General features: G+C 31.1%; 2 protein-coding genes across 2 annotated transcripts; both read right to left on the reverse strand.

Moving 5' to 3' along the window:
• Positions 1 to 1,468: 1,468 nt before the first annotated feature.
• Positions 1,469 to 2,236, reverse strand: LOC137832767 (classical arabinogalactan protein 1-like). Its single transcript, XM_068641104.1, has one exon. The coding sequence runs from the start codon at positions 2,079 to 2,081 to the stop codon at positions 1,680 to 1,682; it is 402 nt and encodes a 133-aa protein (XP_068497205.1). The 5' UTR covers positions 2,082 to 2,236; the 3' UTR covers positions 1,469 to 1,679.
• A 1,545-nt stretch (positions 2,237 to 3,781) lies between these two features.
• Positions 3,782 to 9,282, reverse strand: LOC137832768 (bifunctional riboflavin biosynthesis protein RIBA 1, chloroplastic). Its single transcript, XM_068641105.1, has 7 exons — positions 8,987 to 9,282; positions 7,945 to 8,284; positions 7,588 to 7,809; positions 6,648 to 6,970; positions 6,074 to 6,203; positions 4,481 to 4,777; positions 3,782 to 4,395 (listed from the first exon to the last, which is right to left on the reverse strand). Exons 1-7 carry the CDS (start codon positions 9,037 to 9,039, stop codon positions 4,153 to 4,155), a joined length of 1,608 nt encoding a protein of 535 aa, XP_068497206.1. The 5' UTR covers positions 9,040 to 9,282; the 3' UTR covers positions 3,782 to 4,152.
• Positions 9,283 to 12,190: the final 2,908 nt, after the last annotated feature.

Here is a 12,190-nt window from a genome sequence, read left to right on the forward strand (position 1 = left end):
AAAGATGTGTCTTTAAAAAGCCATCAATGGTTCTTAGATGCTATTAATTAAGGAGTGGTTTAGAAAATAGTCAATATTTAATAAGTATTTTTAAAAAAACTACTAAACAGAAAAAAATTCTTAGGCTTTTAATATATGTCCAACAATGATTTTTTTACACAAAAAAATTAACCATTTTATAATTTTTTTTAAAGTGACATTTTATGTAATTGAATAAGTACCCACTCTCAATTCAAATAAAATAAGACTTTCACGTTTGAACTATTAACAAAGATTTGCTCAAAGATATTAAATGATCGTAATATTGTTATTTAAGACGAAATAAAGCTAACAAATAATTACATAAACCCATGAATTTACACCATTGAATAAGTATAATATTTATAAAAAAACTGTTGAATTTATTTTAAACAATAAATATTTATTAGTCTTTTAAACACTGATTTTCATCTATATAATTTAGGTTATAAAAATAAAATTAAGACATTTCATTTTCTTTAATGATGGATACATGACTCAAACTATAGTATTACCATTTGAATAATTACGTTTCACACAATAATTTATTAATCTAATTGGATTCACTTGTTTTTCAAAATATAATCAATTATACCAGCATTGCATGAACAAGAATTTATTTTTCTGAGTAGTGAAATCTTGTTGAATGGATTTTTCAAAATATAATCAATTATACCAGCATGGCATGAACAAGAATTTATTTTTCTGAGTAAATATAATCAATTATACCAGCATTGCATGAACAAGAATTTATTTTTCTGAGTAGTGAAATCTTGTTGAATGGATGATAAGAATGGATGGTTAATATATTTAATTTTCTATTTTTTATTATTATTGCGAGTATTTGTTAGGCCTATCGCTATCGGATCCCATAATATATAATCCAAAAAAAAAAACTTAAAATTCCATAAAATTAACCATTTCTTTGTTCTACTCTACATTTCAATAATAACCAAATCAAAATATAACATACATTCCAATATACAAATTTTATTCCTAAGAAATTTAATATTTTGTTCAGATTCAAAGGTTTTTTTTCTGAATTTCTATATATATTTTTTTTCTTTTCAAGTTATAAAAATGCGATCACATCATATATGAAGTACTTATTTTCATAAATATTTATTATTTGTTTATAAATTAGTTTATAAAAATGTAATTTATTTTTGTAGTTTTTATGAAAATGTTGTGTAAAGCAAATCTTAATTCAGTTTCTTCATGTGTCTTTCAATCACTGAAGGAGAATCTTTTGACCAGGAAATGATCCTACTTTTCCTGTGCCTACTATGCCTATTTTACCTTTCTTTACCAACACTTTCACTTTAGGGTTTACGAGGATATAAATTAGGGTTAATAAAAAGATTTAGGTTGAATTGAAGTTGGGGAATATAAAAAAGTAGCATCAAATTCCAACATTCAATAGATAAGACCAAGAGATTGGACTGTGAAGTAGTATAAACTACAAAGCTGCATCAATTATCAATCATGATAATAATAATAATAATATTAAAAGAATATACAAAAATAATCAAATAAATGAATCCTCAACCAGAGCAACCAAAAACCAAAAAGAAAGAAGTACTCGAGTTCTACACTCAAGTATTCGTGAAAAAAATTATAGAAAATAAATAAAGACAATAATAAATCAGCACAGAAATCTTCTACACGAGCACAGCGGCAGCGATAACGAGGATCAAAGCAGATCCACCGAGTCTGTTCAAAACGGCACCGTTTGCAGCAGGTCCTGGTGCTTCACTTGGTGGACTCGAGATGGTGGAGGGAGGGGTGGTGGGAGTAGCGGCAGCGTTTGGGGATTCAGAAGGAGACGCAGGTGGAGCAGGAGGAGATGCTCCGGTGGCGGGTGGAGAAGCCGGTGAAGCAGCCGGTGATTCAGACGGCGTTGGAACCACGGCAGGAGATGGAGCCGGAGACAATGACCTCCTCGGGGGAGTGGCGACGGGAGTGTTGGTTGGCGACAAGGCCGGCGACGAAGCCGGAGATTGAGCCATTGTGGAACTGAACAACAATGCAGCAATTAGCATAAGAGCAAAGGAACGAGCCATTGTTGATGGAGTGAGAAGAAAGTCGAAAAGAGAAAGGGTATTGAGTATGATTATGAAAGAGAAGAGGTTTTCTGTTGGTTGAGGTGTGTGAGAAGAAAGAGGGAGACGAAGAGGGTATTTATAGTAGATAAGTAACCGCGTGAGGTGAAGTAACACAGCTGTCACGAAATCTGGAACGTACGCGTGTTAAATAAAAAATATATGTTACCGTTGGATAAAAAAGATGTGGCAACGGTCGAAAACATGAATAACTAGTTGACTAAGTAAACGTTGTGATCATGGTTTTTTGTGTGGAAGAAGTAGCCGTTGAAGCAGTGTTGTTGCAGGTATGTTCCAGCGCGTGTGGAGTTGGCAAACGCTGTTACAGTTCCAATAAGCGCGTTTTAACGCGTAATTTAGGGGAATTAATGTAAAGTGATTTATTAGAAACAACGTTACGTGAAGGATTTGGGAAGTGGTGAAGAATTTGAACGTGTTAAGTTTTCACAGGTTAAACAAACAGCTAGCTGTCACGCACAATATTAGTTTGTTTTAGATATGCAATAGAAATAAAACTGAAGTTGTAATTTTTATCTATAAAATTTATTAAAATGATAGTTTTTAACTTTTACATTATTTCATTTGATATTTCCACAAAATATTTTTATTTTATTTTTTTATAATTATTATATGGTATTAGCGTAAACCTACGTGAACTGTACTGTACTGGTGTCTGCATTTTTATTTAAATGAACAAATATATGTATAAAAAATTAAATGATTAGTTTTAAGTTGAGAGTTAATGTCGATATTGTTGGATAAAGATTACATGATTATGTTCAATTATTTTAAATTAATAAAGAGTAAAATAATCCACGATTAATTAGGATAGAATTATATTCGTTTTAATCCAAAATAGTATTACCCAAAAAAATTAAAATATTTTCATAATTTTTTATTTTAATTATTATTTATAGTAATTATGTTTCTCAAAATTTCTAATCGACGAGCTGTTAAATTTAATCTTGTAAAATAAATATAATTTTTGAAAATTTTAAACTTCTATATTTAAACGAGCATGTATTATATTAAAATAATATAATCTTAATTTTTCAAAATATTTTTGAATTTAAACGTAACTATTTAACTACTTCTTGTCTAGTATAAAATCTAAAAAATTCTTATGACTCGTGTTTACTATTTAAAAATAGTTTTATATTTTTCTCATTTTATAATGTTATATAACTTTGCATAAATGTAATTACTTTACCGTTATTTAGATACCAATCTGAATAAAATATTAAAAACATAAAAATGGGTTCATTTTAAACCGGAGTATATTAAAAAAACACGGTTTCAGGTAATAAATTCAGATAAGTTAAATGAACAATTTAATATTTAAAAGTAGGGATATTAGTAACATTTTCTTCTTATACAAAATTCCCATATCCGTATATTCATGTAAATAATTCCTATATACCTATGTGATGGGTAAAACTGATATATCTAATATATTTTTTTTTAATTTAGATTAAATTATTATTTGTTTGAAGAGTTCAATTTTGTTAGCTCTCTCACAATCACCTTATTCTCCTTCCGAACACACCGAATCAATTCAAACTTGTAATGAACAAAAACATTTATCTAAAAAATTTGAATCAGTAAACATAACTACGTGTGAAGTACTTGATCCAAGAGTACTAAAAGAATTTGGCCATAAATGAGAAAAAGGTAGGAAAATAATTTATTAATAATACACAGTAGAGCTACAAATCATGACTTAATTTTTATCAATTTTAGAGTTAATTGTAATACATGAGTTTATTGTATAAGAAGAATGAAGAAAGAAACTATGTTTAAATAGGGTAAATGGCCTCAAGACTACGTCTCTATAAAAGCCACAAGAAAAAATAACCCTGAAATGGCCTTTGCTACAAAGAAACTATGTTTCAAGATGAAGAACAATATCAAATCACAAAAGGAATCATGATTTGGTTTCTATAACTTTTTGCATGTATCTGCAGCATGGAAATATACTTCCTAATCTGCTCTGTCTGATCCATGTATCTATCTGGTAAGAAAAAGGGCAGGTCTATAAGCCAGTAACAGTACTAGAATCATCATCAACCTTGCTGCCATTACCATTAATTTCCATTTCATATATGTGACCCATTTTCACACGTTTGGTCTCTAGATATCTCTTGTTCTCTGAAGTAATGAGTGTTAATATTGGGATCCTACCCGAAACTGTCAAACCATAACCTTTGAGCCCAACATATTTTGCTGGATTGTTGGTCATCAGCTTCATAGATCTAACACCCAAGTCCCTTAACATCTGCAAGTTGAGAATGTAAAAATAATTTCAGTTAAGTTTCAGAATGTGAGTATAAGATATCAAATATGTTGTGATGTGATGATACCTGAGCGCCAATGCCGTATTCCCTGGAGTCAACAGGCAATCCCAACTCCTCATTGGCTTCTACTGTATCACGTCCATCATCCTGAAGGTTATATGCACGAAGCTTGTGGCCCAATCCAATGCCCCTTCCTTCGTGTCCTCGGAGATATACCAGCACACCCCTACCAGCAGCCTCAATCTGTTGCATTGAGAGTGCAAGCTGATTTCCGCAGTCACATCTGGCAGATCCAAATATGTCTCCCGTTAGACACTCAGAGTGTACCCTCACAAGCACATCTTGTCCATCTCCAATGTCGCCCTGTTAAAGAAAGGAAAAAAAAAGTTAGAACCAGTCTTCAACTATGTAAAGACACTGAAACGACACAATGATACGTATAATCTCTAAAATGTAGGACACGAAAACATGGATCTATATATTATATAATTATAAATTATATAAATTGACAATAAAGATTTATGTGTACAAGTATGTTTCAGTTTTTCTTTTATAGCAAAAAGATGTTTCTCGTGACTAGTTCAAGAGGATTTGTTTCTTATTTTTATAATCGTAATAAAAATTTATACAATTAAGTTTGAATTTTAGAAAATTAATGTATTTCTCATTTTTAAGATTGTGTTAGAATTGTGCTAGAATTGTGAGAAATCCAACAAATATTTTTTGAATTGAAGACTTCACCGATACATGTCCTATGAGTGTCGGTGTCTGATACGTGTGTCCAATACAGACACACCATTTAAGAGGCATGTCCAAGCCTCATAGGTCTTGAAGGCAAACTCAGAAACAAAATGAGGGATTCTAGAACGGATGCAAGGTTAGAAACACTTGCTTCATCTGGTGTTTTATATAACAGCCTTGAAGAAAATAGACAATACAGTTTCACTTCTAAGCAGAAAAAAAAAAAACAGTGCAGTAATTAAAAACAGTTGTAAGAAACTGGTATTTTAAGATATTACAAACCAACGAGGCCAATCGGTCATCTAAGTCAATTTTAATCAAAACTTGCACTTATTATGAACCAATGTGGAAACAGCCAATTCCAAAGCAAGTAGAGAAGTGGAACCTCAACTTTTGAAAAGCAAACAGAAGAGTATAAGCTGACATTCATTTACACAGTTTACAATCTTCCTCCTCATATACCCCTCCTCTCCCTCTGCCTTTTTCTAGCACACAACATCTAGTTCTTAATCAGAGTGGTGACCGTGTGTCAAAAAGTGAATTGAACTTTTTCTATAAATTGGCCCTAGTCAAATCATTCAAATTCCAACTTCACAGAAAATTATATTTTAATTCTATGAGTGGCATGGGACTACATTAATGTTGCTACATAAATATTAGTTCTGCTTTGGTTCTGATAGTTGCACTTTCATCTATATATAAAGAACTATACAGGGTAAACTAGAAGGAATGGCATCATACTTAAACCACTTCCATTTTGCCAGTATTCTTAAAGCACATTTTCAGAAATCAAATTTGTGGTAAACCCCAGGTAAATAAGGTGTGATTTCCTCAAGATGTAGCATATGTTACATATTTCCAACATAAAGAATGTTCACTTCACCGTGATATAACAAGAAGAAAAGAAGAAATGCTCACCTTAACCATTGCAATATGCTCAATTCCGTCTAAAAGGGACCTGTAACAGTAAGCTGTGAATGGTCCCCACATTGTAGGTATCCGTGCAGCAGAAGCGCGTTCCACCAACTTATCTCTTTTTCTTCTATATCTGCCATAACAAGAAGTGTTAATCACTTGCTATATATAATTAATAATCAACAAGTTACCCAAGAAGCAAAACCATGAGAAAAAATAATGCACAGGAAAAAAAAAACACTTTGAATTTAATTTATCAAAATGAAAGATTTTTCAAAATAAAAAGAAGGTTTCCATTTTCTTAATAATAAACAAATTTATATCAGTGAAAAATTCACCAAAAAAATGCCTCACAAAGTTGCTTGACTGAAAGTAACCTCAAGACAATAAATTCCACAGAATCCAAGTTAGTTCAAAGTGTATTCAGGATTCAATTTTATCATTTGATAAATTTAAGACAGCTTAACAGATATAAATTACAGTATCTGCACCAGAAAGCAGAATCTAAACATGAAAGATAACATAAATATGCTTACAATGAATTATATTACATAGTCCCTGAATTGTCACTACATACCTTATTAAGTCAGCAATAGATATAATTTTCAAGTTTTCACGCTCTGCAAACTGGCGAAGTTTTGGAAGTCTAGCCATGGAACCATCGTCATCTACAATTTCACACAAAACTGCCACTGGATCCATGCCAGATAGTATAGCAAGATCAACTGAAGCTTCTGTATGTCCAGCTCTCTTCAAGACACCACCTTCCCTGTATTTTAGTGGGAAAATATGGCCTGGGCGGTTGAAATCACCTGGAGTAGAATCTCTAGATGCAAGGGCTTTGACTGTTGTTGCCCTATCATGAGCTGACACACCAGTGGTGGTATCATGTTTAGCATCCTGCACATGCATATTAAATTATTGAAATGTATGAAATTGTTGGGAAACACAGTTCTATCTGAGTATAACAGATGATTTAAGACGATAACTCAAAAATATGCCCTCCCCCTTATGTGACTTAAAATGGACAGGAAGATGAAAAACAAGAAATAAAAGAGACAAAAACAGTCGAATTTTAAGATGGAAAACCCTTAATGTGAGAAGGAAAAACCATAGCACTTGGTTCAAAAGAGTAATATCTCCACCATCACCACATAGTTGGATAACAGCACAAAGTTGTCTTTCAAATGTTTATCATTTGGGGTATTTCGTTTTCTACTCTCCACCGTGTAGTATTTCTCTCTTTTTTCTAAGAGGCTTGTCTGGTACTCAAAGCATTGATTCTTCTATATAGAAGGTAATGTGTGGTTTGCAGATATCAAGACAAATTTTTGATCTATAAACTCAGGGTTTTCACCTGTCAAGGGGACAGTAAGTCACCTTTGATTATAGCAAAAGCTGGTCTAGACCTAGAAAATCCCAATTATACAAGTGCAGATTGATAACAATGAAGACTTTCAGAAAGATGTTGTACTAGCTCCACATGTAAAGATGCATGGAAGAAAAGTACTACATACCACTGTCACAGTGAATGCCGTACAAAGCTTCTCCTCATTATCCTTACTGTTTACCATCAAAGGAAGTTCCAATCTATCCAAATCTTCCTCTTTCATGCTTACACAAACTATCCCAGTTCCATGCTTTACAATAAAAGCCATTGCCTCGGGTGTTGCCAACTGTGCTGCCATTATCAAATCTCCTTCATTTTCTCGATCTTCGTCGTCCACGACCACTACCATCTGCATCATTAACAAATATATCCGTTAATAACAGTAATCTATGATGATACAGAAACAGAAGAACTTCAGCCCTGCACACCTCTTATGTGCTAATTAAAAAATTGGGGAGCAAACAATTTTATTGAGAGTAGCAACCTTTCCCTGGCGAATGTCTTCAATGGCCTCAGGGATGGAAGCAAAGCCTGCTGTTGGGCTGTCCAGATCAAATTCATCACCATCAACAGAGAAAACATTGCTTGTTATCCCCGTGTCTACAGCTGGTGTTCCATTAGATTGTACATCGATCCGTACAGATTCATCTCCAACCAGATTTTTACCTATCATAATGCCATTGCTATTTGGATAGGAAAGTAGGTCCCCTCCTCCAGAAATCAACGTAGCTTTAATTCTACTAAAAGCATGATCGCTCGAGGGAAATTTAGAATTCATTCGAACAGAAGGCACATCATTGAACAATTTGAAGTGTTTGCTTGCCCTGCATCGAATATAAGATCAGATCAAAGGTTAACTTAACAATGGTGACACGCAAAGACAAAAACAAGAGGGTGAATACTGAATTGCAAAATTAACACTGGGGCAGGATGAGCAGCTGTATGGTCTATGCAGTCAAAATGCTTCAGCATAAAGCTTAGAACGACATGAAAGACAAACACTTTTGATACAATGAGGCAGGACAACAAACAAAGTGATCATTCATAATTTGACAGATTGAATTAGAACAAAAAAGCAGAGCCCAGAAACGATCCATGGCGTGTTTTAAACTTCAAATTCAAAACTGTCTCACACAAGAAAGAAAATTCCATTAATTCTTCCACTTAGCATAACAGAACTATTCTGCGTCACCGGAGAAGGTTCTGTCAGCGACATGGTTTTAAAAAAGGGACCAACCCACGTGCCCCACAAAAAAATCAACGCAAAAAGAGGGATCTTGAACAAAATTATGGATCAAAGAAACATGAAACATGCAAAAAGGTTTCTGGGGATGGATCAAAGAAATGAAGATGCAGCACCCCACCCCACAAACTAAAAAAAGAGACTTTAAAAAAAATCAAGATTGGAAATGTAAGAGTTTATCGAAAATAAAGAGACACATGCAGCAGAGAAAGAGAAAACGTTAGGAATGCAGAAAGAAGGAATGAGACATAGAGCATGAAGTATTTGAAGAGAGAAAACCCACCGGGGACATGAGAGGGCTGGTGAAGAAGAAGAAGAGAGAGTGAAAGAAGGCATTGTTGTTTGAAGATTCTGAATTAAACTAAGAATGAAATGGGGTGTGGAAATGGATTTATATATTCTGTATGTATGAGAAGAAAAGAGAAGAGAAGAGAAGAGAAGAGAAAGAAGAGAAGCGTGGACGTGGAGTTGGAACTGCACCAACGAACCAACCTCGAAGCTCTGTCAGAAAACCCCCTTCTGCTTTCTTTCCACCATCTTTCTCCTATTTATTTATTTATTTGCCCATGCTTTAACAATAATAACATTTAATAATTCTTTGCAGTTGGGATTAATATTGAATTTTAGTATTCATGTCTTTTCCTTAGGACCAGATCTGATTAATTTTTTTATAAGAAAAAAAACATTGTTTTTGTTTTGCATAGTAAAAGTTTAGGAGTTTGGTGGTGCGTTGTTGGTAAGCGATTACGTTTGTGTGTTGTTGGCATAACTTTGACCCTTCACTGTTCTTCTCTTCGACGACTACTTACTTTAGCCGCCATTGCAAGTAAACCCTCCAATTTTGACAACTAATCATTATTATTAGCCTTTTCAAATCCAAATCAATCCCCACAAACATACATACGTGATAACAACAACAATTTTTTTATTTTATATTTTATTGAATTGCCCTTTAGTAAAATGGGTTCATTCCATTGGTTTTTCTAAGGAGAATTTTGTCTATTATTATTTAAATTGTTTTTTTTTATAAAATAAACAAATTGTGTCAAATATAACACGATTTTTACCAATGTCAAACTAAAATTACGTTAAAATTTCAAACTAAAATTATGTTAAAATAATAATTTACATATAATTGTTTTGAACTAAAATCCTATCACTTATTATGATTTTATTTTGAAATTTTATTATGATTTTATTTTGAAATAATAAGAATTGTGTCATTATTGTACATTCTTTTCATAATGAAGCAGTGTACCCATTTTAATCTATTTTAATAATAAAATACAAAAATTGTTTAAAAAGTACTGATTCCATTTAGTTCTCGCGTAGCTAATGTCTTTGGAAGCTACTAATCTATTACTATTATTAAAGGAATATCATCTTTTGTATTATACAAGACATTTTTTTGTTCTCCTATTCACTTTTAACTATGTCATTTTCGCAATAATTAACGAATCCTTTCTACTACTTCTGTTTTACCATTTTTTATGGTTCGGAAATTTTTATTTTTACTTATTTATCTTTATATCTATTACAAATGTATACTGGTAAATAAAGAGTGCATTTCTTCCCTTACTGGTATTAATACTAATTGTTCCTAACAGCTCAGGAATGTTGTGGGGAATAATCAAATATTTCTCAAATAGTAAGTTTTAGCTAGTATAGGATAAGAACGAAAGATTCATCTAAAAATAACTATTCGATTATTAAGTTTGTAGGAATATAAAAAGAAATTTTTAACAATATAAGAGTTAAGTGTATGAGATAAGATGAGATTGTACTTTTTTTAGAGTAAATATTTATAGGTTGATGATATGATATTTTTTGAGTAAAATATTACGAGTTATTTAGATTAGTCACATAATTTTTATTCATTATTCTATAAATGGTCGTTAATTATTTTAGGATTTATTGATTGGACAACGATGATTAAAAAAAAAACAACAACTGATTCAAAAGTTAGACAATTGATCATTATTGACCTATACACACGCCGATACACAAATGTTTAGTGATTCACTAGTTATATTTTTCATATTATTTTATAAAAAAAAATAGATTATTTATTAATAATGTCATACATTCTCAGTCATTATAAATTACTAAACAGTAAGTTTCTTTAATTATTGTAATAATTATTTTTAAAAGTTATATCGAATAAATATTTTTAATTAATTCATAATTATTCTTAAGCTTCCACTTTATATCTGCGTATTATACTCTACTTTTTACGTTTAAAAAATTGAAACCCTCCTACAAGTTAGTATCTATTTTTCTAAATGAATCTGTTGATATTTAAGATTTAAGAATTAATCTATACACGTCTACTGCATATATAATTTAATATTTGAATTTGAACTTGTTTATTATATTTTATTTTCAATTGCTAGTATTTGTAAATGAGAATCCCTTATATCCTAAAAAGTTTTTCTTAAATAATATATTCCAATATATATACATAATCTACAATATATTCTTGAATTCTAAATTTCAGAATTCGAAATGTATTTTGGATCCAATGCAGAATCTCTGCCATGTTCCCCACCAGCTGCACCACCATATGAGCTCCATGATCACCACCATATCCTTCTCCCCCACCTTGTCCTCTCCCCAACAACTCCAAAATTTTGAACACCACCACCAATACCATGGCCTACTGCAAACACATGGAGCCAATAGTACTAAGAAAACAACACTTGAAACCTGTTTATAGTAGCCATGGATTCAAGTGAAGATGAAATCCCAAAAGTTAGGCTGGTTTTGAAATGACCATGATTGAATCTGATGTTTTAAAGCATTACATAACTGTTAAGTTTATTTTTAATTTATGATTCTATGATTTGTGTCTTTCATCTTATATAATAATACATTTTTATGTCTTTCTATGTCCTCTAAGTAATATACATTTTATAATTTAATAATAAATATATTTATTAACAAAAACTTTTTTTTATGTTAGAAAAATTAAAAAAACACCCTGATAACCAATCTTTGGTTAAATTTCATATCTAACACCATTTACACTCTTATTTTCCCATCTAGCACCCTTTTGTTTTTATTTCTCTATCTAGCATCTTTTTGTTTTTATTTCTTTATCTAGCATCCTTTTATTTTTTATTTTCCCATCTAACACCATTTTAAAAATAAATAAAAAATTATTATTTTTTTATAATTTTAATTTTGAATGCATTAAAAAATAAATATTTGTAATGTTTAAAATATTTAGAAATGTAATTAATGAATAAAGAAATGAATTTTTACAAAATAAAAAAAAAGTAATAAATTTAAAATGTTCAGTTTAAAATTATTTTTTTAAGAATGAAGAAAATAAAAAATTAAACCTTACAACAACGTAAAAGTTGAATCTATAAACATAAATTAGTATTTAATTTTATTATTATTGATGATGTAATCATGTTAATTTCAAGTAAAAAGTACATGACATAATTATAAAAAAACCAAAGTCAATTAGTATTAATTAATA

This window comes from Phaseolus vulgaris, chromosome 6 (assembly GCF_000499845.2).
Source record: "Phaseolus vulgaris cultivar G19833 chromosome 6, P. vulgaris v2.0, whole genome shotgun sequence".
Classification (NCBI taxonomy): domain Eukaryota; kingdom Viridiplantae; phylum Streptophyta; class Magnoliopsida; order Fabales; family Fabaceae; genus Phaseolus; species Phaseolus vulgaris.

Excerpts from the sequence above, each read along its gene's own strand:
- LOC137832767 (XM_068641104.1), bottom strand. The coding sequence starts at position 2,081 with ATGGCTCGTTCCTTTGCTCTTATGCTAATTGCTGCATTGTTGTTCAGT.
- LOC137832768 (XM_068641105.1), bottom strand. The coding sequence starts at position 9,039 with ATGCCTTCTTTCACTCTCTCTTCTTCTTCTTCACCAGCCCTCTCATGT. Across the intron at positions 4,778-6,073 it reads AGCATATTGCAATGGTTAAG|GGCGACATTGGAGATGGACA; the intron begins GTGAGCATTTCT and ends TTTCTTTAACAG. Across the intron at positions 4,396-4,480 it reads AATACGGCATTGGCGCTCAG|ATGTTAAGGGACTTGGGTGT; the intron begins GTATCATCACAT and ends CTCAACTTGCAG.